This window comes from Ctenocephalides felis, unplaced genomic scaffold (genome assembly GCF_003426905.1).
Source record: "Ctenocephalides felis isolate EL2017-DRISC unplaced genomic scaffold, ASM342690v1 CF-g0.4_SCAFFOLD_01886, whole genome shotgun sequence".
NCBI classification, from domain to species: domain Eukaryota; kingdom Metazoa; phylum Arthropoda; class Insecta; order Siphonaptera; family Pulicidae; genus Ctenocephalides; species Ctenocephalides felis.
In genome coordinates, this window is record NW_020538040.1 from 127,672,175 (window position 1) to 127,700,107 (window position 27,933).

The window sequence follows — 27,933 nt, forward strand, 5'->3', positions numbered from 1 at the left end:
GATTTGGCAGATTGGATTGCATTAACTCTTTAAGTACGACCATCGCCAAAAGTCTGCAGTTGAGATTGATGTGGTGGTTGGAATTTAAAGATTTTTCCAACTATTACCACGATGCTATGTATGGTGTCTTATGTCCACACAGTGGCCTTAGTGTCTTTATTACTGATCTTAAGTCTAAGAAGATCAAACGTTTCGAGAGAGAAATATTGAATTCGAAGGAAAGCAACAGTTAATGAAACTACGTCCAAAACAGAAGTAATTTTGTAAATCTTTTTTGTAAATCATGACAATTCTAATAAAGTTTTTCTAATGTAAATCAATAATTGAAATATTTATTCTGTTGTAATTACCAGGTAATAAACTAACTTTGTCAAATTATTAAAAATTTTACAGTAACTTGCACAACATGTAGGGTAGAGAGAAGCGTAAAAATCCCCGAATGATCTTTTTATACCACCATTATTTCAAAAGATAAAGTATGTTATTTTTTAACAATACTGTTTTAAAGTAGATAGTAATGTAAAAATAAAATAGTCGTGTGCGTAAATTATTAATATAGTAAAGAATTTATGATCACTAATACAAATTTAAAAAAAACAATTCTCAAATATGGCAAAAAATAGTAATATAGGGAGAGCTCAAAGTTCCACCACCAAATCAGAAAAACAAATAAATTTAGATTTTTTTAATAACATATTTGAAGGTGTAAGATGTATAACCAAACACCACCTTGATTCTAACGACGTCGCTATCAGAATGTTTAAAAATCCATAAAAAAAGTATTTTCTTTTGTTGTTAGTTTTTCTAGTTTGTGTTGTGAGCACTATTGTTCTATAGTCTATGAGACCTTAATAAAATTCTAAGTATGCGTTATTTAATTGATTCATAAGACGTATTGTTATTTTCAAGATAGATTCAACAGATTTTATTATATAACTTCTCTTTAATAACAATATTTGAAGTGTAAGATGTATAACCAAACACCACCTTGATTCTAACGACGTCGCTATCAGGAGATGTTTAAAAATCCATAAAAAAAGTATTTTCTTTTGTTGTTAGTTTTTCTAGTTGTGTTGTGAGAGCACTATTGTTCAGTCTATGAGACCTTAATAAAAATTCTAAGTATGCGTTATTTAATTGATTCATAAGACGTATTGTTATTTTCAAGATAGATTCAACAGATTTTATTATATAACTTCTCTAAAAGACTTGATCTGAGTGCGGTAAAATGAATCGACAAATCAAGGTTATATACAGTGATGTTGGTTAAACATGTTAAATGTGACTTATATTTTGCATTTTTTGAATAATTGGCGATTATTTCGTAATATATCTTAGAATTTGAAAATAAGACATTGAATCCGTTTGTCACTGGACTAGGATAGATAACAAATTTTAGAAGAACAGTAATAAAAATACATTTCTATAATTAGGAATTAACTGATAATCTTATTGAACATAGTTTGGTAGCTGTTTGTGTGACATATGTTATTTGTTGTGATGTAGTCGTTTGGTTTAGATAGTATAATAACTTAAAGTCAAATTGGACCTTCATGCCCCGTCCTTCTATCGGTTATTTAATTGTTTCGGACATACGGAGCTAAATGTGCAAAAAAATGGCAGTTTTTAAGAAAACTAAGCATCCGATTTCAAAAAACTTTCTGCTTGTGTTGATGGAACAATAGCTTTTGGGATTCTTTTTATTCCAAATTTAAGTTTTTATTTACAAAAAAAAAAAAGGTGTATATCAAAAATAATTCGAATTTTAGTTTTAATTTTGGCTTAAGTTTATAAGTCTACTTATACACTTTAGATAAATAATTTTAGCTTTGCAATTCAATTTATATAATTTTTATGAGTATTAGACAATGCCTTCATTTTAAATCCGATTAATTAAGTTTTGTTTATTTACTTTTCTGAAATACATTTATATAAACGTCATTGTCAAATTCATAAGCTCTTATATTTTGTCTATAAAATAAAAATAATGAAAGTTACGCTACGGTACGGAAATTTCCAGCAATTTACCTTAAGGCTATGCCATACACCACTAGTTGTGAATGTTTTTTTTTACGATAGATATCATGGTGTTTTAGAAATAACTAAAATATTACGGTCCTACAAGTCGATAAATTTTAAAATTCATCAACGTTTGAAAAAATATTCTGGTCAAAATTGTGCTAAAAGTCACTTTTATGATGTGATAAGTAAAAATTTGAAATTCACAAATTTATTAACCATTCGAATACCTTTAGGAGGGGCTGCGATTAGGTTTACGAGAAGATCGCCCAAGCCATATTTTTAACTTCCCGTAGGGCAAGTTATAGTAATCGAAATCGAAAATGAAAATTTTTATATATCTTTACGTTTCAAAGATTTCTGAATATTTTGGCATACCTTAGAGAAAATGGATGTATGTGTGTGTGTGTGTTTGTGCGTGTATGTATGTGTGTGCGGATACAAATTTTTGTCGACGATTTCGGGAACAGCGATCAACCTTTTTGAATTATTCAAAAAACATTCGATTCGTATTGATAAGGAAACGTGCTGATTAGTTTTTGGCAAAGGCAGGTCTAGCCGTTCCGAAGATACAGAGCAAAAAGTGCCAAAAATGGTAACTCAGTTTTTAAGAGAACGGAACGTTCGAATTTAATAATTCAAAAAACATTGTACTTGTATTGACAAGATGAAGAATTGATCAAATTTTCATAAAGGCAGGTCTAGCGGTTTCGGAGATCCAATGAAAAAAGTAAAAAAAAATGCCATTTGGCGGTCAAAAATGATCATAAGACATATGCATCAAATTATCATATTTTATAGAGATTTTAACAATAGATATAATTTTTTTTTTGTGTCTATGGGTTCCGTACCAATGCTTATCCGTTAGACGGCGGCGCGGCACTTAAGCGCTTTGACATTTCGTCTCTATGCAGTTCAAGCAGTACGATTGCTTTGAAAAAAAGTTCAGAATTTCCAAATATGTCAAAATGAAGAAAACATTTTTTTTTTCAAAAAAGGCACGATGCCATGCGCCCCACTAGTTTGGAAAAATAAATCCACAAAACTATTCTACGTGTAGTTGTGTAATAATATATTACAATTAATTTCAATGATAAAATAATATTAAGCTACTTAAGGAATACATGGTATATGTATAATTGAGCCAGTATTTTCTTATAGCAAATGCTCAATATTACACAGAATAATTTCTTAGATTTCGTTAAAAAAATGTTTCGACAAGGCGAAATGCCAGTTCCAAATATTTTATTTCGTATTTATAATAATTATTATATTTAATTACACATATCATATAGAGGTAGCAAAAATATATTTTAATTATATTGCTTATGCATAAAAAAAATCAGAGTATAATCATAAATATTTTTTGTAAAATAATTCGTTATCAAAATAAAAAATATAACTTACATGAGGCGGATCTCGTTACACGTTCTGAAATAAAAAATCAAATTAGTTATTTGATATAAATTATTCAGGTACCTATATATATAACGTACATCAAATATTGTCTATAAATTAAAATGCAATGATTGTGATTCCATTTACATAGGTGAAACTGGACAGAATTTAATAAAACGACTAAAACAACATGATAATAACTCAAAAAATCCTCGACAAAATCAAACCATGATAACAGAATATATAAAAAATTTTAAACATTCTTTTAACTTTTACAACGCTAGTATACTTTATCACGAACGAAACATTATTCAGAGAAGGTTTGCTGAATCTTTTCTAATCAGCATTAAAAATCTTGCATTAATAAAAGGTGTGATGCCTCCTTACTCTGTGAAAATTATCAGGTGATACTCAATAATATTTCCAAATTTGTTTCTTCTTAACTAACGTAATTCCGAACCTGTAAAGCTACCCTTACGCGGTCCAATCCCGAATTTTGAATCTTAACCTCTTCACCCATACTTCGAAACACTGATTGTAAAAAGACTCGCCAACTATCCTTCAAACGGGCTCTTCAAATAATTTTTAAACACATGTTTCATTATTGCCTCGGGAACGTTCGCATAAACTACTTTCTCCGTGCAAAATATATTATATTTCACAATATTTTGCTATACTCTGTTCAACAAAAACAAAAAACAAGTTAGTGTATATATGATAGTGCAAAATTATGTGCCATGCGCTAGTTACTGATGTAAGACCATATTTATGTAAGTTACCTTTGTTGTTTATATATGTGTGTGTTTGTTTATGTATATATATATGTATGTATATATATGTATATGTATATATGTATATATACGTATTGTGTGTATATATGTATATGTATGTATGTGTATATATATATATATCTCTGTGTATATATATATCTATATATATATATGTATACGTGTTTGTACATGTATATTGTATATATATGTAATTTTTATATGCATATTATGTATATGTATTACGCTTTTTTATGTTTGTATATTTTTCATTCCTTATGTTGTCTATCTGTTTAGTTATAATTGTCATTGTTGTTATAATTATAATACTTGTATCTATAGTTTTTTCTCCAATTTCTGTCATTTTTTCCTAGTTTATATTATTTCTCAATGTTCATTCTGTAGATCCACTGATGATGACATAAAATCCTATGTCGAAACGTTTGGAAAAAATTAAAGATTAACTTCTAAATCTTTGCCTTTTATTTGATGTATTGCCCTTGAAGAACCTACTCATATTTCTCAACATCAAAACTAACTTCTTTAACATATATATATATATATATATATATATTGAAGTTTGTAAATTTGACGTTGAAATATATTAAATATATTTTGATGAGATATCTAAAACACATTTTTAAAATTTTTGAATATTTTTCCTTGCACTATCTAAAAGTTAATATTAAGAGCTAAAACTTTTAGAGATTTTTTTTCATCAATTTGGAACCATTTGACCCTCTGGGAGCAAGGAAATTCGAAAATGCCCATATTAAGGACCACCCTTATATATATATATATATATATATATATATGTATGTATGTGTATATGTATATGTATAAATATATACGTAGGTTTATATGTATATGTGTATATGTGTACTTATATATTTATTCATATATTATTTTTCTTTTTTTTTATCCATTTAATATCTAGTTTCTATTACCTTCTCTATCATTTATATTTGTTTGTTGTTAAGTGTTGCTGTTTTGTTAATTCTTCTCTTATTTTATAGTTTCTATACCTATACCATCCACATTTATTATAATTACCTAGTTATACTAGTTTTTTCATACTGTTTTCAGATCCACTGATGATGACATTAAATGAATGTCGAAACGTTTGGAATATAGATATATATATATATATATATATATATATATATATATATAATATTAGAGATAGGCTTATCATATCCGAAGCCGGATCGGTTATGATTTGACTCCGCTTCAAAGTGGAATTATTTCCTCTTAAAACTCCAAACTCCTACAACTTTAAAACATAATACTGACACAAATGCGTTCTCTAGTATGTTGTTAACATATCTAAGGATTTATTAAGACTTTGGAAATAGTTTTCAAGTAGTTCAGACATTTTTGTTCATTTTATTATAATAATTACTATTTTAATACATTTCAATAGGCATACAAATCTCAAATTGACAAAAAACTTGGAAATCAAAATCAATTTTGTAATTAGTTTTGAAGAGAAATATAGAATTCTTCAAATATGTTTATTTTTATATGAAAATAATGCGGTGAACCTTATAATGAAATAAAACAAATATTGTGTATAATATTTTTCACAAAATAATAATACCTCACATTCATTTATTATTTCCTTTTCGAGAATTAATTATACATCAGGTAGTTTGATTAGCATACTATTACTTTTACACAATTAAAACCACAAAATTTTGTATTATTATGTTGATTATGAATGTATCTTCTTGGTATTGTATTTTTCTTGTCTCTTGTCTGAAATGTATCTTCTTCTTGTATTATTATGTATTATGAAATGTATCTTCATGGTACAGAATTTTGGCAGGCGATTTATTCTTATAGTAAAGTATTTTATGGCTGAAAGGTGTGATAACTGCCAGAATAGCCCTTCAATACAGCCAGAAGAAGATAGTGATGATAACAGCAACTCCGACATTGAGTAGTAAATGTTGTTTCAGTTTGAAATAAATTATGATTACCTATGGTTTCATTAAATAATTTTTAACTTCCCGTAGGGTAAGTTATAGTAATCGCAAAAAAATCGAAAATGAAAATTTTTATATATCTTTACGTTTCAGAGGTTTCTTAACATTTTGGCATACCTTAGAAAAAATGGATGTATGTGTTGTGTGTGATGTGTTGTGTGTGTGTATGTATGTATGTATTTATGTATGTGTGTGTATGTATGTGCGGATACAAATTTTCGTCGACGATTTCGGGAACACGGATCAACCGATTTGAATAATTCAAAAACATTCGATTCGTATTGATAAGAGACGTGCTGATTAGTTTTGGCGGAGGCAGGTCTAGCCGTTCCGAAGATACGGGGCAAAAAGTGCCGAAAACGGTAACTTAGTTTTTTAAGAGAACGGAGCGTCCGATTTGAATAATTCAAAAAACATTTCACTTGTATTGACAGATGAAGAATCGATAAAATTTTCATGAAGGTAGGTCTAGCGGTTTCGGAGATATGGAGGAAAAAGTAAAAAAATGAGCCATTTGGCGGTCAAAATGATCATTAGACATATGCACATCAATTATCAGATATTTTATAGAGATTTTAACAATAAGTATACATTTTGTTAACATTCCTATGGGTTCCGTACCAATGCTTATGCGTTAAACAGCGACGCGGGACTTACGTCGCTTTGTCTCTATGCAGTTAAAGCAGTACGATTGCTTTGAAAAGAAAGTTCAGATCTTCCACAATATGTCAAAATAAGAAAAAAAAAATTTTTTCAAAAAAAAAAAATTAAAAAAAAATTATTTTTTAAAAAAAAAATTTTTTTCAAAAAAAGTAATTTTTGTCCAATTTATAGTTTCTCAAAAATCTTATTTTTTCAAAGTAATTTTTTTTCAAAAATGTTGATCGTTTTTAAAAAAATAATAATTTTGGTACGGGAAGTTCCAGCAATTTGCCTTAAGGCACGATGCCCTAATTGCCTTAAGACAGAATTCCACTTACAGCTAGTTCAATTTGTAATCGAATATATTAAGTGTTTTTATTCAAGGGTAGTTTTAAGAGTTGAACAAATTATGGATATGGCAATTATTCTCGAGAAATTGAAATAACATTCATATCATTTTGAATTTCTTAATTTTCTTTCAATTTCCAAATTTTTTTCAATCAATTTTTTATCAAGGGGTTGTTTTTAAGGGTCTAAAAAGAGTTAAATTTGATAATCAAGATAGAAAACATAAAATATTATTTACTTTATACGTAATTCTTATTATATCATACCGAAATTTATGCGGTAGCATAGTAAAAAAATTCTGAGGTTATACCCTTCGTTTACTGCACTAAATCGCTTGAAACGCTGTTATAAAATTTAGAATGCAATAGTTAACAGACAAGCCACATGTAACTGAGTTTTCCTGTTATTCATTAAATTTTTTCATCGGATCACTTTCTGTTTCAAATTTGCGTGGAACTTAGAAATTATTCACCCGAATGATATTAAATGTTTTACGTGTATTCTTAAATATAAGTACATTCAAAAATTGAATTAAAAAAAATCAATTTTTAGAAAATCCTAACTGTGTATAACCCCTTAAAGCACAATGACATGCACCACTGTTATTATTACCAAAATATTTCTTATAGGCACGATTTTCAGCTGATTGCCTTTCGAAGGGTTTCTAAATTTACAAAATCCGATCAGAATTTTTTGTGAAAAAGTGGATGAAAAATACTGCACTTTTCTGCTGATTGTAGAGAGACGGCCTGTCCGATCCTCACGCAAAACTGCGCGAGTCTTTATTAAGTAGCATCCAATGGCTTTTCTGAGAAAATGTTGACAAAACGTCGAATTTTGGCTTACGCACCCACGAACAGGCCTTTTGCCTTTTTTATCACTGGTTCCTATATTATGTATTACTAAATAGCTCGCGTGTGTCGATACTCGATAGACTGTGAGACTGCGAGTCATAATCTCACGGTAGAATGGGCATCAGTCGCTTGATCGCAGACTGAAAATAATTCGATCCCTCTTTGCCGCTTACTTATGCTTCGTAAAACCCGCATTTTGAGCAGTGAACAAACTCTATGTAATTTCATATAATAACATTTGCGGGCATAAAGAAATCTTCATTATGTATCACTGAAAATATTGAAAAAACTGTGGTGCATGGCATCGTGCCTCAAGACAAATTGATGGAACTTAACGTACCAAAAATTAAAATTTGTCGGAAATCTTTAAACAAATTTGAAAAATTCGAAAAAAAGAGATTTTAGAAAATTTCAAGTTTTTGAATCAAAAATGACTTAAAAAATTGAAATATTCATTAGATTTTGAAAATTTTGAACTTTTTTTCAATCGCGCGTTGCATTTTAATGAATAAACATTGGTACGGTACCCACAAAAATGTAAACAATATTTGTACTTATTATTAAAATCTCTTTAAAATGATATTTTGCTGTAAATATGTCTAATGATAATTTACATCCGCCATGTGGCATTTTTTATACATTTTTATGCATTACATCTCCGAAGCCGGCAGGCTTGTCTTCCCAAAAATTCAATTTATTTTTCATTTTGTTAATATAAATAAAATGTTTTTTGAATAATTCAATTCGGTCGCTCCGTTATCACAAAAACTAAATGTTTTGCACATTTTGCCCCGTAATTTCAAAACGGTTACATTTGCCTTTGCCAAAAACTCATAGGGGGAGACGTGCTTCCCATCAATACGAATAGATTTATTAAATTATTCAAATCAGTTGACGTTGTTCACGAAATCGTTCGACAAAAGATTGTATCCGCACATACATAATACACATATCTATTTTTTCTAAGGTATGCCACGCACACACATATATCCATTTTTTGTAAGCTATGCCACAAAATGCTAATATGTTCAGAACCGTTGAAACGTCAAAATATATAAAATCTTCCATTTTCGATTTTTTTGCGATTACTATAACTTACTCTACCAGAAGTTTATCAAACAATTTATATGTAACTGATTTGATTTTGATTGATTCTGTTATATTGAGAATTCAATTGAGTCGTCATGAAACAATTTTTTTATCAACTTTTGTAAAATATAACGAATATCCATTTTTATTAAAGAATGGTAAATATCAGATAACCAAGTTCGAATTCGAACACATCTCGTATATTCTAACGATAAGTAGTTTGACATTTGTATACTATACATGTATGTGTAATTTAGGAGCCAATTCTCGGACAAAATAGAAATGTTATGTTACGAATCTCTTATGTTATATAATAGTTTGAGTTCACCAACTCTAAATCTACTTCGAAAACCTAACCTACAAATGGGACAAATATCAAAATTCGACTTCACGCATATATTAATTTGTTGTCACATATGATAATATATGCTTGAAGTCATACTATAGTTATATAGGGTAGAGCGGAGCACAAATGTTCAATTTGACTTTGAGCCATTATATTATGGAATCAAAACCAATTATATCACAACAAATAACACATATCAAACAAACAACTATATGGCAATGTTCAGAAAAATTCCCAGCTAATTATAGAAATATGTTATTTTTACAAATATGTGTAACTTGGTTCTTTTTAACTTGGATAAATGAGACGGCCACGGGACAAGCAGGTCCAATGTTTATTTTAAATTTTACAGAGATTTTATAAAATAATAGCTACATTATTTAAACCCATGCAAAATATAAATTTCACGGGTACATTCTTTTTCAGAGATAATACTGTATATAACCTCACATCAAATCATCAGCAGAGTTGGAATAAATTTATTAAACTTATCTCTTGTAAAATTGTTTTTTAACTTAATTTACTTTTTTATTTATTATTTATTATAGTTTACGCCCTTGCCAGAGTTGGTCCTTCTTACCACATACATGTGTTAGTTTTTATGAACACTATATAAACTGTTATATCTAACTTAAAATTAGCAATACTTCTTATAAAACAATTAAATATCGTTTACTTAAAACAATATATTAAGATCTCGATAACTAAACAACAATGCTCACAACTCAAAAAACTAACTTCGGAAGAAAATTGTTACGGATTTTCAAACGTCGTAAGAAATAATGCAATACTACTCTTTTTCTCTACTTTGAAATATTGTTGTAAAAAAAACTTAACTTTACTTGTTTTCGACATATCGGTGGTGGAACTTTTCACCCGCGGACCTTTAAACTACGCTATTGATGTTTGTGCCATTTTCGGGTTAGGGTTTAAAAGTAGATATAGACAATATAGAGTAAAACGTTCGATTGCACAGCAAAGTTTTGATAGTTTGTGACTACGAACTTCTATGATTATTTAAAAAGAGACTCAAAACATAACATTTCTATTTTATCAGAGAATTGGCTACACAATTTGTATATATAGATTATTAATTAAATATGTAGATAATATTATAACTAGATATAGACGAAATTTTGATAGCATCTACAATTATAGATTTGGAACGATAGATTTATGTGGATTGGTTTCATACTTTCAAGTTCAAGCTGATTACTTTTATTATTAATTATGATTCTTCACTTTTATAGCATTTAAGTATTTTTACGTACATGTTATTGCAAATATACTTTTTTGCAATAATCGTAAAAGAAACTTAGAATTATCAAAATGTTAATTTGTCCCCATCAGTAAACTCATCAATAAATCGTATTAATCGTTTCGAGCACTATCGAAAAGTTATCTTATACATAACTTATAAAATATGTTAATTTTATACGTTGCACAATTTCTATAATATTTTATACAAACATATATTAACCACGGCGAAGCTTAATATAATGACATCAAATATAATTTCAAATAAAAATCAACAACAACACTATTAGATACTCATATCAAATAGTAGTAGAGATAAGTAACTCACTCCGGAGTTATCACTCCGATACAATTCCTCACTCGAAGTGAATCCGAGCGAAGTCGTATCGGAGATTTGGACATATCCGACTTCCCTAAACTGATACTTGATTTGTTAACACCTACAGATATTTGCGTGAGATTTTTTTACTAAAAAAAGATTCGCATTGAAAAAAGCGGCCGCTTTCTCGTCGTACAGGCAATTTTATAACTTTCTAGGTATAAAATGTCCAAACATAATGCAATGTTGTATTCTATATTCTGTATCCGATAATATTTGTCCGTGAATGACCTAATACAATGGTATACAACCAGCAAAAGATATGTATTATTACTTTTGCACAATTATGATTTTAGTAATAGTATGCTAATCGAACTATACAATTAATTCTCGAAAAAGAAATAAAAGGAGAATGTGAGGTATTATTATTTCACAAAACATATTATAGATATATTAAAAAGATTTTTTTTTATTTCATACAGAAAGTTATATTATTATTTTTATATAAATATAAAAGTTCAAAGAATTCTATTCTTCTCTTCAAAAATAAATATAAAATTATTTTGATTCTCAAGTTTGCCGGTTTTTTTAGTCAATACTGCAAAAAACGTAAGTCATCAATTCGATCGCCTGCCAAAATTTTTACAATCCAAAATTTATTGGTATTTTATCAAAAATCATATTGTTTTATTGACATTTATTTATTCATAAATTGTCTGAACGCCTGATTGCCTAGTTGACCTATTTTATAGGAAAAGAATTACCCTGACATTTAAATATTTTTCTGGTCTCAATTTTGGCATAAGATTTGAGGTTTGTTTGCATATTGCAATGCATAAAATAGTAATTTCTTTTAATAAGATGGAAAAGAATGTTTGTTAACTGTCTGTTGATGATGATGATTGATTTCCAAATATTTAAATAAATCCTTGGATATATGTACAACATATTATAGAACACTATAGTTTATAATATTATAGAACACATTTGTGTCGAGTATTAGACTTCGAAGTTGTCGGAGCCGCGGCGGATATAACTCCTCTCTGAAGCGTAGTCAAATCCTAAACGGTCCGGCTTCGAATATGATTAGCCGATCTCTAGTACGTAATAATATGTAAGCTGAGAAAAGTGGATTACCCTTTCGGAGTAAAGAACAGATTAGGCAAGTAAGTTAGCAACGCATATTCAAGCTCAAAAAAATACGTAGTTCTGATCGCTATGGAAAAATTTTTAACTAGGAGTGAATGGCTTTTTGCCAAAAGTCCTCGATGACTTTAAAAAATCGACAAAATTTGTCAATAACAATTGAAAGTTGCTATTTAAATTTGTAACTGTTTATTTTAAAAAAGAAAGTCATTTAGAAAAGTTTTTACTTTTATTAAAAACTCAATGCGATTTCTCATCTTTTGTACTCTCAAAATTCGTACAATATATATATATATATATATATATATATATATATATATATACAGTTAACCTTCCATTACAGCGGTGAATGCGTACCGTGTAGTATGGAAAACGCGTAGTATAAAAACATCGGATTTAACATACGATCCAAGATAATTCGTAGTGCGTTCTAGGACTTGCTAAAAGACTAAGAGTTAGTACAGAACAGACTGCAGCAATTTTATCGCGTTATATGGAGTCCTAAAGCACTCAGATCGAATCTCGATTTAGTACTGAATACAAATATAAAAATGATATATAATTGAAAAATGATGATGATAATTTGTTAAAAAAGCTGAAAAAGTGGCAAAAGCAATAGCAAAGGCCAATAAAAAATTATAAATGGTTTTATTAAATTGAAGGGTTTATATTGAGAAATGATATAAAATAAAACAAAAACTAAACTAAAGAATTGTTTTCTAATTAAACTAAATAAATTAAATTATTAAAATTTTTCAAACAACATTTTTTAGAAAGATTATAATGTTCTGTGGAAAAGCCATTATACTATTTAATCCGATGACGTACACGGCTATTAAATAAAGTGGCATGTTTATATAAATATATTTATAAAAGATAAAATAGTCGATATTAAATGTTATATTAAGACCTTTTACAGCTATATCTAGTTACTACAGTCATTCATAAGTTGCGCGGAAGGAACTCGTGACTGTTGAGCGAGATTAGTGTTATATGGAGTACCATGTTATCGGAGAGACGTAGCATTTTTGGTTCCGCGTAGTACCGTTTTAACGGAGGGTTGACTATATATACAAGAAAAATAGAATCTATTCGTAACAGGGGTAACTAGTAATAGACATTTTCTAATAGGATAAAAAAAATTTTGTTATAAGCTGAAATAGATCCCTGGGACATTTTCTCTTCTTGTCTTTCTTCTCTTGTCCCAAATCAATTACTCTAAAATTAAAGTATTCTAAACAAAGTGTTAAGAATGATTTCCCTATTTAAATTATATTATATCTACGGATAAACAGAAAAGATTATACTGTCATCTGGAGTCGCTAGAAAATCGACTTGTCAGTAGCATAATAAATGTTTTCCAAATAATATCAATGTTGTCGACGCCACATTTTAGGAATCGATTCTCTGAAATCCGTTAGCAAATAAATGCGCTAATGTATACGAATTTAAATTATTTTTCGCCATTCAGCTTCATCTATTTTAAATTCAATCCGCATGCGTCATTAATTTTACGATGGAAATTTGCATGTGTTTCAGAATTCCGTAATGCTAAAATAAGAACTTTTCTATTTTTTTATAGATATAAATAAGAAATTGGATATATATAAAAATTGAAATATCTGTTTGTAATATTAAAATCGCCGTTTTTTGCTACATACCTATGAATATAAATAGGGTACATATACCAAATTATTAGTTTTTTAAATTTTCATCTGTCCGTCTTCACCGGTTAATTTCTAAAACGACTATACGATTTTGATGAGAATTTTGATATATTAGAGTGTTACAGGCTACTTTTTCACGGGGATGAAGTCGCTGGTACAGCTAGTTTTCAATATAAATTATAAAGACTTGCATTAGACATTTAATAATTAGATTAAAACGTTTGATTATATTGGCCTTTAAAAGGCTGCCAGTAGTAGACCATGTATATATATATATATATATATATATATAAATTCATGATTTTTTTCAAAAAGCCCAGAATGCTAACCTTTATCAGACGCTTTACCTTCTTGTGAAGTAAAATAGCAGATCAGAATATTTTCTGTTGTATGATGAAATTCTATTCTTTAAAATCAAATTGGTTTCTACTGCTTAAGATATATTTGTGGTGTTTTAAAATAAAACTCCAAACAGTCGATTCTTATAATTGACGCCTTCTACTGCTATAAATTTATTATGCAATTTTTTTTTAAGTGTAGAAGTGACTAGTAGATTCTGTATGATCAGGAGGGCAGTATATTGCTGACACGGTTATTTTCCCCCTAATAGTTTGAGAGAAACGTTTGTGGCTCGGGAAAAGTGTTTCAAATATGATTTAATCAAAATGACTGTCTATTTATGCGGTCTTTGTCTTGGATGCTCTGTATTGTATATTTCGTAAACGCATTTTTGTTTTGTTTTTTGTTTTATTGTTTTTTGTACAGCAATCAGAACTCTTATATGTTCTATAACCTGTTCGTTTGTTAAGGACTTATGTCTACTTAATGTAGTTACGTATTTCATGGAGATGAAATCCATCTCTTATGTGTGGGATATTTTTGATATTAGCTCTTTCGTCTAATAGTTAACATACGATTGGATGTTGCAACTATGTCCACGAAGGACGATTTCCACTTGGAATTAGTGATCTATAACCCCATGTGGAAATTTGACATCAAAGATGCCTCATGTTGGGAACGGCGGTAGCGGGAATCGAACCAGCGAACCCGGGACTAGTTGCTACTAGCCCACGCTCTAACCGATATCGCCACCGCTGGCCCGGTAATTTCAATTGTCTGTAAAGTTTACCTCTAGGAACATTATAACGTCAATGCAGTTTACGGTTATTTTTTTTAAATATATATATATATATATATATATATATATATATATTTGGGTGGTCCTTATAATGGTCATTTTCGAATTTCCTTGCTCCCAGGGGCTCAAATGGTTCCAAATAGATAAAAAACAATTCTCTAAAAATTTTAGCTCTTAATATTAACATTTAGTTCGAGCGCAATTCAATCAAAGTTTTGTATGGAAATAGCATGGAAAAAATTTTCAAAAATTTTAAAAATGTTTTTAGATGTAATTTGGCGAACAAATGAATGAATAAAACTCATTCATTTGTTGCTAAGTTATACCTAAAACATTTTTTTTTAATTTTCAAAATTTTTTCCATGCTCTTTCCATACGAAGTTTGATTGAAATGCGCTTTATCTAAACGTTAATATTAAGAGCTAAAACTTTCAGAGAATTGTTTTTTATCAATTTGGAACCATTTGAGCCCCTGGGAGCAAGGAAATTTGAAAATGACCATTTTAAGGACCACCCTAATATATATATATATATATATATATATATATATATATATATATATCTTATATATAAAAATGGAGCTCTCGATCAAATGATTCGGTAAAACTCGAAAACGGCTAAAACGATTTGGCCAGTCTTAGTCTTGAAAAATTCGTGCCAATACAGAGATAGTCGAAAAGGTGAGATAATATCTCAAAATCGCGTAGAAACTTTACATTTTTAATTTAAAAAATTTTGTAGAAGCGTAATTTAAATAAAACAATGGACGGTGGCCAATACGTCAAATGTCAAACGTTTTTGACAGATGATATTCAATTACGTTAAATAGGATGTTTTATGTAAATATTGTTTAATTATGATTAAATTGTAGTAAGTCGTTTTGTTTGTAGTTATATTTATATACAAAAACGTTAGTAAACGGACCGCAAGTGTTACTAGAGACTCAAAATATCAACTTTTTGAAATGTTAATATGAAAATGCACTTTTTGGCATATTTTTCTCAAACACGGTGTTCTGAAAGATCTCATTTGTATAATTATATACTCATTGATATTTATAAAACATTTCCTAGCTTAAATTATTTTTTATTTATGTTATTTAAATTCGGAACCTAAATTTGGTATCAATCAGACATTTTGTCGAATAATATTTTCTCAGTTATAATTTCCCAGAATTTATCGAAAAATAAATAGTAATATATGCAGGTCCGGGGTTAAAAAAGTCCACCACCAATGTGTCAAAAACCAGTAAAGTTAAGCATTGTTTCAATATTTGAATGTAGAGAGAAAAAGATGTAAAACCAGATATAACCTTGATTCTTCCGACTTTGCTATCGGGAGATAAACGGTAATGTTTGAAAAGCCATAATAAAAGTATTTTCTCCCATTGGTAGTTTTTTATCATTAGTTAAAAGTTTATTATTTTGTAAAACACCTTTGAAATTAAAATAAGACAGTAAACCTTTTTGCCACCTAGCCGTTTCAGGTTACCCCGTCTATGAGGTAAAAAGGTCTGAATAACAAATTTTTGAAAGACGTCAAAAAAGTTCATTCCTACAATGATGAAGTAGCTGTCAGTTTTAATGAACGTAGTCAGATAATTGTTCGTCTGAAATGTGTTATTTGTTGTGATAAAATTGTTTTGGTTTTCACAATATAGTTTATATTTTTGATTTGATTGTATTGAGAAAATATAGACAAACTAATGAGGTTTATTGTTTTTATAATACCTCATTGTATGTAGCATTCAAACAACACATCCTTATACACTTGAAGTATTAATATTTTTAATTCTCTAGAAATTGTTTAGAATGTACCTTACTTAGCAGAACAACGTTTGCCGGGTCAGCTAGTATATATATATATATATATATATATGTTACGGTAAATGTGCACTCTTGGTGAATGTGCACATTCACCGGTGAATGTGCACGTTCCCCAAAACGCTAGGTGAATGTGGAGTTCTCAAACAATCAAATAAAATAATGGTGTACGTGCGTACTTGGAGCGGTCTCATGAACATCTTGCGTATTTGGCGCATGCGCACTAAATAGTTAATCAGTTAATAGTTAATAGTAAATAGTTGAATAGTAAAGTAGTAATATAGTGTACAGAGAATAATTAATATTAAATAGTAAATAGTTAATAGTAAAATTTTTAGTAAAATAGTAAATAGTAAATAGTGATAACTGAATAGTTAAATAATTAGTAGTTAAATAGTGAATAGTGAATAGTTATAAAGCAATAGCTATTAGTGAATAGTAAATTTAGAATAGTTATATAGTGAACAGTGATAACGAAATAGTTTAATAGTTAATAGTTAAATAGATGGATAGTTAATAGTAAATAGTGAATAGTTATTAGTAAGTAGTAAATTAAGAATAGTTGAATTGTGAATAGTTCAATAGTGAATAGTTAATAGGTAAATAGTTGAATAGTAAAATAGTGAATAGTAAAGAGTAATAACTGAATAGTTAATAGTAAATAGTGAATAGTGATAACTGAATAGTTAATAGTAAATAGTTAATAGTTAATAGTAAATATTTGAATAGTAAATAGTGATAACTGAATAGTTAATAGTAAATAGTGAGTAGATAATAGCAAATAGTGAATAATTATTAGTAAATAATGAATTAAGAATAGTTAAATAGGTAATAGTTAATGAATGGTTGAATAGTTAATAGTTATTAATTGAATAGTTAATAATTCATAATTAATAGTTAATAAATAAATTGTTAATTGATAAATATTTAATAGTTATTAGTGAAGAAGAAATAATGGAGAGGAAGATGCATATGACGAAAAGAAATGAGAGAAAGAGAAAGAGAAAGAGAAAGAGAAATAGAAAGAGAAAGAGAAAGAGAAAGAGAAAGAGAAAGAGAAAGAGAAATAGAAAAAGAAAGAGAAAGAGAAAGAGAAAGAGAAAGAGAAAGAGAAAGAGAAAGAAGAGAAATAGAAAGAGAAATAGAAATATAAAGAGAAAGAGAAAGAGAAAGAGAAAGATAAAAGAAATAAAATAGAAAATAAATAAATAGAAATATAAAGATAAATATAAAAGATAAATATAATATAAATATAAATATAAATATAAATATAAATATAAATATAAATATAAATATAAATATAAATATAAATATAAATATAAATATAAATATAAATATAAATATAAATATAAATATAAATATAAATATAAATATAAATATAAATATATAAATATAAATATACTAGCAAACCCGACGAACTTCGTTTCGCCACCAGATGGTTTCGTGAGAAAGATGAAGAAATTTTTTGTTTGTTTTATAATTAATAAGAAAAAATTTGATCTTATACAACAGTAATGAATTTATTTCGATTACAAAAATGAAGTGTTTTTTAGTTGAACTTTTCTAAGTAAATGAAAGTGAATCCGCAAATTATCCGTTTCATTGAAGTGCTCTTTGGTAAACCACATTTTTTGTTTTTTGGTCTGACGTTAACACAAACAAAGCGGATGGTTTTCCAACTCGTGAACAGGCAGCGTATAACTGCCCATGTGCAAAACAATGATTTTTTAAATAATCTATTTGAAATTTATCCCGCAAACACTAAGCGATTGGCCTTGCGACTTGTTATTGCGAACGCAAGGCAAACTGGAAATTGCAATCGTTTGAAGTCAAACGGAAGACCAGTCGGAATCATTGGTATGTCACCAAATCTCCAGCAATTTTTGATTGAATGGTGAAATTCAGTGCGTGTACATCATTATTCTTTGCGGCAAGAATTGCTCGTTGACTTAACCAAGCATAATTCTGATAATTCTCACTAATGTCATTACTCAAATTTTTAATTACGGTGCGTGAAGTTCCAGCAATTTGCAGTAGGGCACGATGCCATGCACCACTAATAAGCTTCTTAGCTATAAACCTTGCTGAGCCCGAGACCTTTCCAACGAATGCAAAATTGTCGAAATCGGTTCATGCGTTCTGGAGTTATTTCGTCAGGAAGGAAAACCCGACTTATTTATATATATATAGAAGATAATCTAGTTGAAATTATTTAAAACAATTGTTGATTATTTTTATTACTCGAATTTTTAATTACGGTGCATGAAGTTCCAGCAATTTGCATTAGGGCACGATGCCATGCACGACTAATTTTCTTAACTATAAACCTTGCTGAGCCCGAGACCTTTCCAACGAATGCAAAATTGTCGAAATCGGTTCGTGCGTTCTGGAGTTATTTCGTCAGGAAGGAAAACCCGAGTTATTTTTATGTATATAGAAGATATGTAGATAATCTATTTGAAACTATTTTAAACAATTGTTGATTATTTTCATTACTCGAATTTTTAATTACGGTGCGTGAAGTTCCAGCAATTTGCATTAGGGCACGATGCCGTGCACCACTAATTTTCTTAGATATAAACCTTGCGGAGCCCGAGACCTTTCCAACGAATGCAAAATTGTCGAAATCGGTTCGTGCGTTCTGGAGTTATTTTGTCAGGAAGGAAAACCCGACTTATTTTTATATATATACTAGCAAACCCGACGAACTCCGTTTCGCCACCAGATGGTTTCGTGAGAAAGATGAAGAAATTTTTTGTTTGATTTATATTTGAAAAGGAAAAATTTGATTATATTATACAACAGTAATGAATTTATTACAATTACAAAAATGAAGTGTTTTTTAGTTGAACTTCTCTAAGTAAATGAAATTGAATCCGCAAATTATCCGTTTCATTAAAGTGCTCTTTGGTAAACTACATTTTTTGTTTTTTGGTCTGACGTTAACACAAACAAAGCGGATGGTCTTACAACTCGCGAAAAGGCAACGTATAACTGCCCATGTGAAAACAATGATTTTTTAAATAATATATTTGAAATTTATCCCGCAAGCACTAAGCGATTGGCCTTGCAACTTGTTATTGCGAACTGGAAATTGCAATCGTTTGAAGTCATACGGAAGACCAGTCAGAATTATTGGTATGTCACCAAATTGCCAGCAATTTTTGATTAAATGGTGAAATTCAGGGCGTGTACATCATTATTCTTTGCGGCAAGAATTGCTCGTTGACTTAACCAAGCATAATTCTGATAATTCTCACTAATGTTATTATTCGAATTTTTAATTACGGTGCGTGAAGTTCCAGCAATTTGCATTAGGGCACGATGCCATGCACCACTACTTTTCTTAGCCCTAAACCTTGCGGAGCCCGAGACCTTTCCAACGAATGCAAAATTATCGAAATGGTTCGTGAGTTCTGGAGTTATTTCGTCAGGAAGGAAAACCTGACTTATTTATTTATATATATATATATATATAGAAGATAATCTATTTGAAATTATTTAAAACAGTTATTGATTATTTTTATTATTCGAATTTTTAATTACGGTGCGTGAAGTTCCAGCAATTTGCATTAGGGAACGATGCCATGCACAACTAATTTTCTTAGCTATAAACCTTGCGGAGCCCGAGACCTTTCCAACGTATGCAAAATTGTCGAGATCGGTTTGTGCGTTCTGGAGTTATTTCGTCAGGAAGGAAAACCCGACTTATTTTTATATATATAGAAGATATAGGAGATAAATACATAAATATAAATATATAAATATAAATATAAATATATGAATTAGTATTTCACCCGCACATGCGCGAGTTGAACTCACATTCGCCAAATAAGCCGGCAAATGTGCACATTCACCGAAATATGCACATTTACCGTAACATATATATATATATATATATATATATATATATATATATATATATTAGGGTGGTCTTTAAAATGGTCATTTTCGAATTTCTTTGCTCCCAGGGGCTCAAATGGTTCCAAATAGATAAAAAACAATTCTCTGAAAGTTTTAGCTCTTAATATTAACGTTTAGATAAAGCGCAATTCAATCGAAGTTTTGTATGGAAATAGCATGGAAAAAAATTCAAAAATTTTCAAAAATGTTAAAAATGTTTTTTTAGATGTAATTTAGCGAACAAATGAATGAATAAAACTCATTCATTTGTCACTAAATTATATCTAAAACATTTTTTTTTAATTTTCAAAATGTTTTCCATGCTCTTTCCATACAAACTTTGATTGAATTGCGCTCTATCTAAACTTTAATATTAAGAGCTAAGACTTTCAGAGAATTGTTTTTTATCTATTTGGAACCAGTTGAGCCCCTGGGAGCAAGGAAATTCGAAAATGACCATTTTAAGGACCACCCTAATATATATATATATATATATATATATATATATATTTCAAAAACTTAAAAACCATTCGATGTAACTCGATAAGTTTTTCGTTGATCAGTTTTGCAATACGACCAGCCAAACCGTTCTTTTAAAATTTGCAGAAAACTGTCAAATTTTTTATTCACGCTAACAATCTACAATCGATTTTAAAAATTTAAAACCCGTTCGAAAGATAACAGGTGATCAATGTGCTAATTAGTTTTTTGACCGGCCGAGATGTTTCTTCGTAATTACTTATAGATTTTTATTTACAATTAGAATGAATCTGTCTATGATGATAGAATTTATGACCTGAAAGAACATCCAAAAATATTATGGTTTAATAACAAAAATTGGCAATATGATTCAGATCAGATGCCATTATAATAAATAAATAAATAAAAAAAAAAAAATTCATTAAAGTTTGAAATAATGGGCCGGGTCTAAATGTTATTGCAATATAAAAAATTGACGTACTAACTAGAAATTGTTTTAGCTTCTTTTCTTAAAGCAAAATGCCACTTATGCCTAATTATTCTGTTTTTTTTTTTAATTTTCTATTCGCAAGCCGCCTCTTGCGCGTCCCAGCAGCAAGACGCTATGTTTAGCCAAGATTTACTACATCGACATGTTTCTTCCCAACTTTTCGTAACGTATCCGAACTCGAATACACTGATACAATTAAGCACACTATATTCGAGTACACAAACTAGTATACTGCCTGTTTCGTACGATAGCCTTGCGTTATTTTCGGCAATAACCACACGACCGACAACTATTTTGTGTTCGACCATATTGCATGTCCATCTTTCCGAACATTAAAATCTCAACGACTTTCAATCAACTCAGGTGCTTATGATTAAAAATGTCTCATCGATAGTATTAAAATATGCTTCTAGAACAATAATAGTCTTTTCAAGAAAGCCTAGGGTTCAGGAACTAGTATCGTCAACCTACAAGTTTATACAAATTTACCACTGCTTACAGTGACGAACCTCACAACATATTTTGGTAACATCGGTGTACAACTACCATAACGAATAACAATATATAGTATTTGATTCATCGTTCATGACATAGGGTAGAGCGGGGCACAAACGTCCAATTTGACTTTCAATAATTATACTGTCTAAATCAAATAAACTACATCACAATACATAACACATATCAAACGTAACACGTAACAACTACTGAATTATGCACACAATCAGTAAAATGCCCAGTTAATTCCAGAATATAAAAATATGTGGTTTAGCTATTTTTCCAAAATAAGTCATCTGTCCTTTTCTACCCCACAGGCTGGGCAAACAGATACAATTTTTTATTTTTAGTTTTTGAAGAATTTTATGAAATAATAGCTAAATTTTTTAACCAATCCATAGTAAAAATTTTGTTTGTATAGTTATAACACTGTACTAGTGTTTATTAACACTAGTTACCAATCATACCGCCGCTTTTCGTACACCTGTTCCTAATTCCTACCATAGCGGGTCAAATGACTCGACTTGCTTGCTAAAATATCGAAGTTAAATTGGAAATAAATCTAAAAGTTAATTATAAATAATGAATGTATTTTATTTCATAAACGTGACAAATACGGTTTTTGTCATTGCACATCGCATTTTTATATCTTTTTTTTTTTTTTTTTTTTTTTAACTCGTTTTATTTAGCAATCAGAAATACATAAAGATTTCTATGAGCTAAAATGACAATGTAAGAGCGATGCCTAAGAAGAGCTCCAATGAGATCTTCTCAGTTTAACAATTAATATAATGATATTATATTAGACCTAATCTAAGACCAAGTCTAAAGGCCATTGTCGTTTCAATCTTCTTGTACCATAAGGTTTAGTAATTTCAACTATAGAGGGGTTCGAATGTGAGTCCAGTTTGCGTTTGTATTTTTCTTTGAATTCTTGGAAAGTTAAATGCACCGTTTTCATCTTGAGGTCGCTGTGAATGGTTTCATTTGTTACGTACCATGGAGAATTAAGAATTGTTCATAAAATTTTTGACTGAGTTCTCTGCATTATAGCTATATTAGATTTGTAAGCACATCCCCAGAGCTCAATTCCGTAGGTCCAGATTGGTTTGATAATTGATTTATATAGCAGCAACTTATTTTTAACAGTGAGCTTAGACTTTTTACGCAAAAGCCAATCAAATTCTTTCATTTTGATCATTATTTGCTGCTTTTTTGTTTTTATGTGGCTTTTCCAAGTAAGTCTGCTATCTAAATGAAGACCAAGATATTTCACTATGTTCTGTTTCGGAATCTGGACGTTGTTTAAATAAATTGGAGGACAAGTACCCTCTCTCAGGGTAAATGTGATATGAGCTGATTTGGTTTCATTTATGCAAATCTTCCATTTGGCAAGCCACATTTGTAGTTTATTTTATATCTAAGCGAGTTCAATATATAAACGGATTGTGGCTGGATTAGCTCATGAGTAGCGTTCCTGACTCACACGCCGGAGGTTCGGAGTTCGGCAAAAAAAACAATCCCCGGCAAAAAAACAATGTTAAAAATAGTTTGAAATATTGTTAAAAATAGTTTGAAATAATATAAAAAAAGTTCAAACGTATATAAAAGATTAGTGAATTCCAATGTGCATAATCCGCACGCATATTTTCTGCATTTTGACTATTTAGAGCAATGATGATGGCTTTATTGTTTCTACAGTATTCAATTTCAAACCTCTTATGGAAACAAACATCTGTATTAGACTTAGGCAAAAAAAGTTTTTTATTTGCATTTTATTCTTCTGATTGTTCACAGTTTTCTCGAAAACAGGCGCCCAGTGCTATTGCAAAAAAAGCAATTCATTAAAAATTTGAGACTTTTAGCTTTGATTGCACAATTTCGAGACATTTGTGTGAGCTAAAACAATAATATTGAAAAAAACTTGCAAAGGCCATCTGCAACACTTAGAATCTGTAGCAACTTTTCTGGCCACTTGACCTGCGAAGTTTACATTGTGAGATGATTTTTTTTTTATAATTGCTTATCATAGCTTTATATTGTAAGACAACAATTTTTTCCCATAGTAAAATTAACGATGGGAATCATCAAACCATATTATCATCTTATTGCTTCTTAATTAGTTGTAATTTCTTTTTATTCGACCGAATAATTCCAACTTTCATCACACTTTGGTCAAAAATAGCTGGTCATCAATAGTAATATAACCACAAGGGAAGTAACTATTTAGACAAATTTCTATAAAAATGGCAAAATCGTAACAAATTAGCCTGTTTTCAAAACACATAAAACTAGGAATATCGTTGAATTTGTTTTTATTTATAGTTTTATAAAAAAAATAGGACGGCAAATGTGATTTTATAGCTAATTAGACTCATATAAGATTGCAAGGAATGGATTTACTTTTTCTCGAAATAAACTCTAATGTTATTCTAGTACTCTCTTTGAATCCTAACAGTCACTTTTTATTGCGCATGATCTTAAATGGTATATAATACGATTATCAAGTATCACTGAAAGTGCAGTCGGCACTAACTTTACTTTTATAATATTATTTATATCTTCAAAAAGCATGTACTGACTTGTTTTGTGAGAGATTTTTTGCATAAATAGTTACTTTCCAAAGAAAACAATTCTTCATACGTTTCCCAATAAAATTTTACTGGAAGCTTTATCCTGCCTAAAATTTTGAGATTTTTTTGTAAATTATTCTCAACTATTTTGATTAAACTACTAAGAACTACTTTTCACAACGGTCTTTGCTGAAATAAAGCAGAAAGAAACTTATAAAACTAGTGGGGTGCATGGCATCGTACCTTAAGGCAAATTTCTGAAACTTCCCGTACCGTAATTAAAAATTCGAGGAATGAAAATAATCAATTATTGTTTTAAGTAAATTCAAATAGATTATTTATTATAAATATATACAGTAAATTTATAAGTGCTTATTATATTGAGCGACGAGCGTATTCCACAAATAAAATAACTTATGTGTATGTTTACAAAATTGAATTTTCGTTCAATTTTTTTTTAAATTTGATTTTTTTAAATACTAGAAATTTAGATTATTTTGAAAATAAGAAAAAACTTCGAAAATTTGAGTTTTTAAAACTTTAAGTTTTTTTTGAAAATTTTGATTTTTTTTTTTTTTTGAAAATCGAAATTGAAAATTATTGCATATCTCCGGCCACGTTTTCGGAGCATGAATAGAATTTTTCGTCCACGTTTTCGGGAGCACGGATCAACCGATTTAAAATATTTAATAAGCATTGGATTCCTATTGATAAGAAGAAGTATTGATTAGTTTTTGGCAAAAGTCGATCTAGCCGTTTCGGAGTTATAAAGCAAAAAGTGCAAGAAAGGAAATTAAGTTTTTGAGAAAACAGAACGTCCGATTTTGATGATTCAAAAACATTCAATTCGTAATGATGGGAAAAATTGGTGATTAGTTTTTGGCAGAAGCAGATCCAGCGGCTTCGGAGATAAGGAGCTGAATGTGCAAAAATTAGTTTTAAGTGGTGATTTTTGAGAGAACAAAGCATCCGATTTGAATAATTCAAAAAAACATTTTGCTTGTGTTGGCAGTGTGGAGAAACGATTACTTTTTCGGAAAGACAAAAAAGGTTTTATTTAGAAATTTCATTTTTTTTAATTTCTAAAGAATAATTTTTTTGAATGTCTACTATACTATAATAAAATAATTTTTATTCGATATTGAATTTTAAAGCTCACTTATATATTTCAAATAAATAATTTTAACTTTGCAAATTAGTTATAAGCTCTTACAATTTATCTATAAAATACAGATAATGAAAGTTACAGGATTTATAATAATCTATATCCAAACTTTTAATACTCCTCGAATTTCATTACGGTGCAGGAAGTTTCAGCAATTTGCCTTAAGGGGGGCGATACATGTAATCGCCTTAATTTTTACCATTTTTTGAGGACTTTTTAAACTGGGAAGGAATAACTGAATCTTTTTGAATTTTTTTATGGTTATTTATTATATATTAAAATACACAAAAACATTTTTTTTTTATTTTTTTTTTTTTAAATGGCTGCCGTAAAAATAGATCTGCCGAGACCCTCTCGGAAAACGCCATCAATCTGCGGGCGTTCTCACTTTTCGTACGGTGATCTGAATTCAAAAAAATTAGTTTGTACGTATTCATAAAACATATATCTTCTAGTTAAACCAAAAAAAAAATTAAAAAAGTCACAAAATCGTAAATTGGCAGACCTCAGAAAAAAAAAGTTCGATTTTTCACCATTTTTTCACTGTTTTTTTTGGTAAAAAGGTTAATTTTTGAAATTTTTTTTGGAATGTTTGAGGTTTAACTAGAAGCTATTACTGTAAAGTAGATGTGTGCAAAATTTCATTGGAATCGGTTGAGAACTTTTTGAGTTATCACGCCCGCAGTATTCAAAAATGTCGTTTTGAGAAAAACGCGTTTAAAGTTTTGACACATAGAACAGATAAGAGTTGAGGCGTGGCACTTAAATGAGTTTTTAATGTATAAATAATGATAATTTTGTTTTGAATTTTTGCAGGCATATTTTTGAGATGTTATTGTAACGATTTATGAAAAAAAAAAAAAATCGTTTTTTTTTTCTTGTTACATGTATCGCCCCCCTTAAGACACGATGCCATAGACCACTAGTTTAATTTATCTTTTATAAAATTCATTTTTTAACTTAATTTATTATTTTAATTTCTATTTTTTTATTGTTTACATCTTTGCCAATGTAAACTTTGAAATGTAAACTCGGATCAGCTACATCTCGTTTATTCATTTTATTTATTAGGGTTTATTATCCCTGAAATTTAGTGCTTGGTTCCAACTATTAATTATTTACAAGTTATGGGTTTGTTAATATGTATAAGTGTTAATTTAACAATAAGAATTTTAAATCATCTGATGATGACGTAGAATTTTACTTCGAAACGTATGCATTGGAAAAATTGAAACTGAAAATTATTTTTTTTTGTGTGTGTATGAATTAATATCCGAAAAAATAGTTAAAAAAATTTTTTTGCTGACAACTTTTGTATAGTTGACCTCTAAGGGGAGATCCCAGGGGGTGAACGATGAACACGGGTTGATTGGAAACGGAATATTTCAAAATTCAATCGTCTATCGAAAGTACTAAAAACATGTGACACTTTTAGTACTGAGTCAAGCATTGCAATGGATAGTTGGTGTTTTTTGTATATCAAAAATTAAATGTAATTTAAATAAAATATTAGAGAATGTGTAGTATATAAGTAACTGAAACTTTTTGATATTACACTAAAGATGAGACATACCATGGTCTTGAAACGTCTGTAATTACCAAATAAAGTGTGTGTTAAAAATCTGAGTGTTGTATTGTTCATATTTAACATTTAATATTCGTTCCACTCATATCATAAAATTCTATAATGTATATGTATATATATATATATATATATATATATATATATATACTAGATGACCCGACAGACGTTGCTCTGTATCCATGTCTACAAATTTTTAATATAATAAACTAATATTTACCGTTTACCTAAAAATAATAATTATTGTTTTTTAAATTACTCTTCACGCCGAAATGAATATACATTTATAATATGAGCGATGTTAAATGTAGAACTGCTTTAAATAAAATGATGAGTCTCAATTCCCACACTATATTGGAAATTGAAGTCTTTTAAACGGTATAACATAACCATAACCATAACATAACACTGGTACTTCATGTTGGATTAAATTAATTTAATTTT

At 29.1% G+C, this 27,933-nt stretch overlaps 1 protein-coding gene across 2 annotated transcripts in view; it reads right to left on the reverse strand.

Moving 5' to 3' along the window:
- Positions 1-27,933, reverse strand: part of LOC113377402 (receptor-type tyrosine-protein phosphatase kappa) — a 98,703-nt gene that overhangs the window by 46,384 nt on the left and 24,386 nt on the right. The window contains exon 2 of one of the 2 annotated variants that reach the window (XM_026617714.1): positions 3,427-3,450. The exons of the other annotated variant lie outside the window; for it this stretch is intronic. Within the exon in view, the coding sequence (XP_026473499.1) occupies positions 3,427-3,450 (24 nt within the window). The remainder of the gene's footprint in view (positions 1-3,426; positions 3,451-27,933) is intronic. 2 annotated transcript variants of the gene reach the window in all.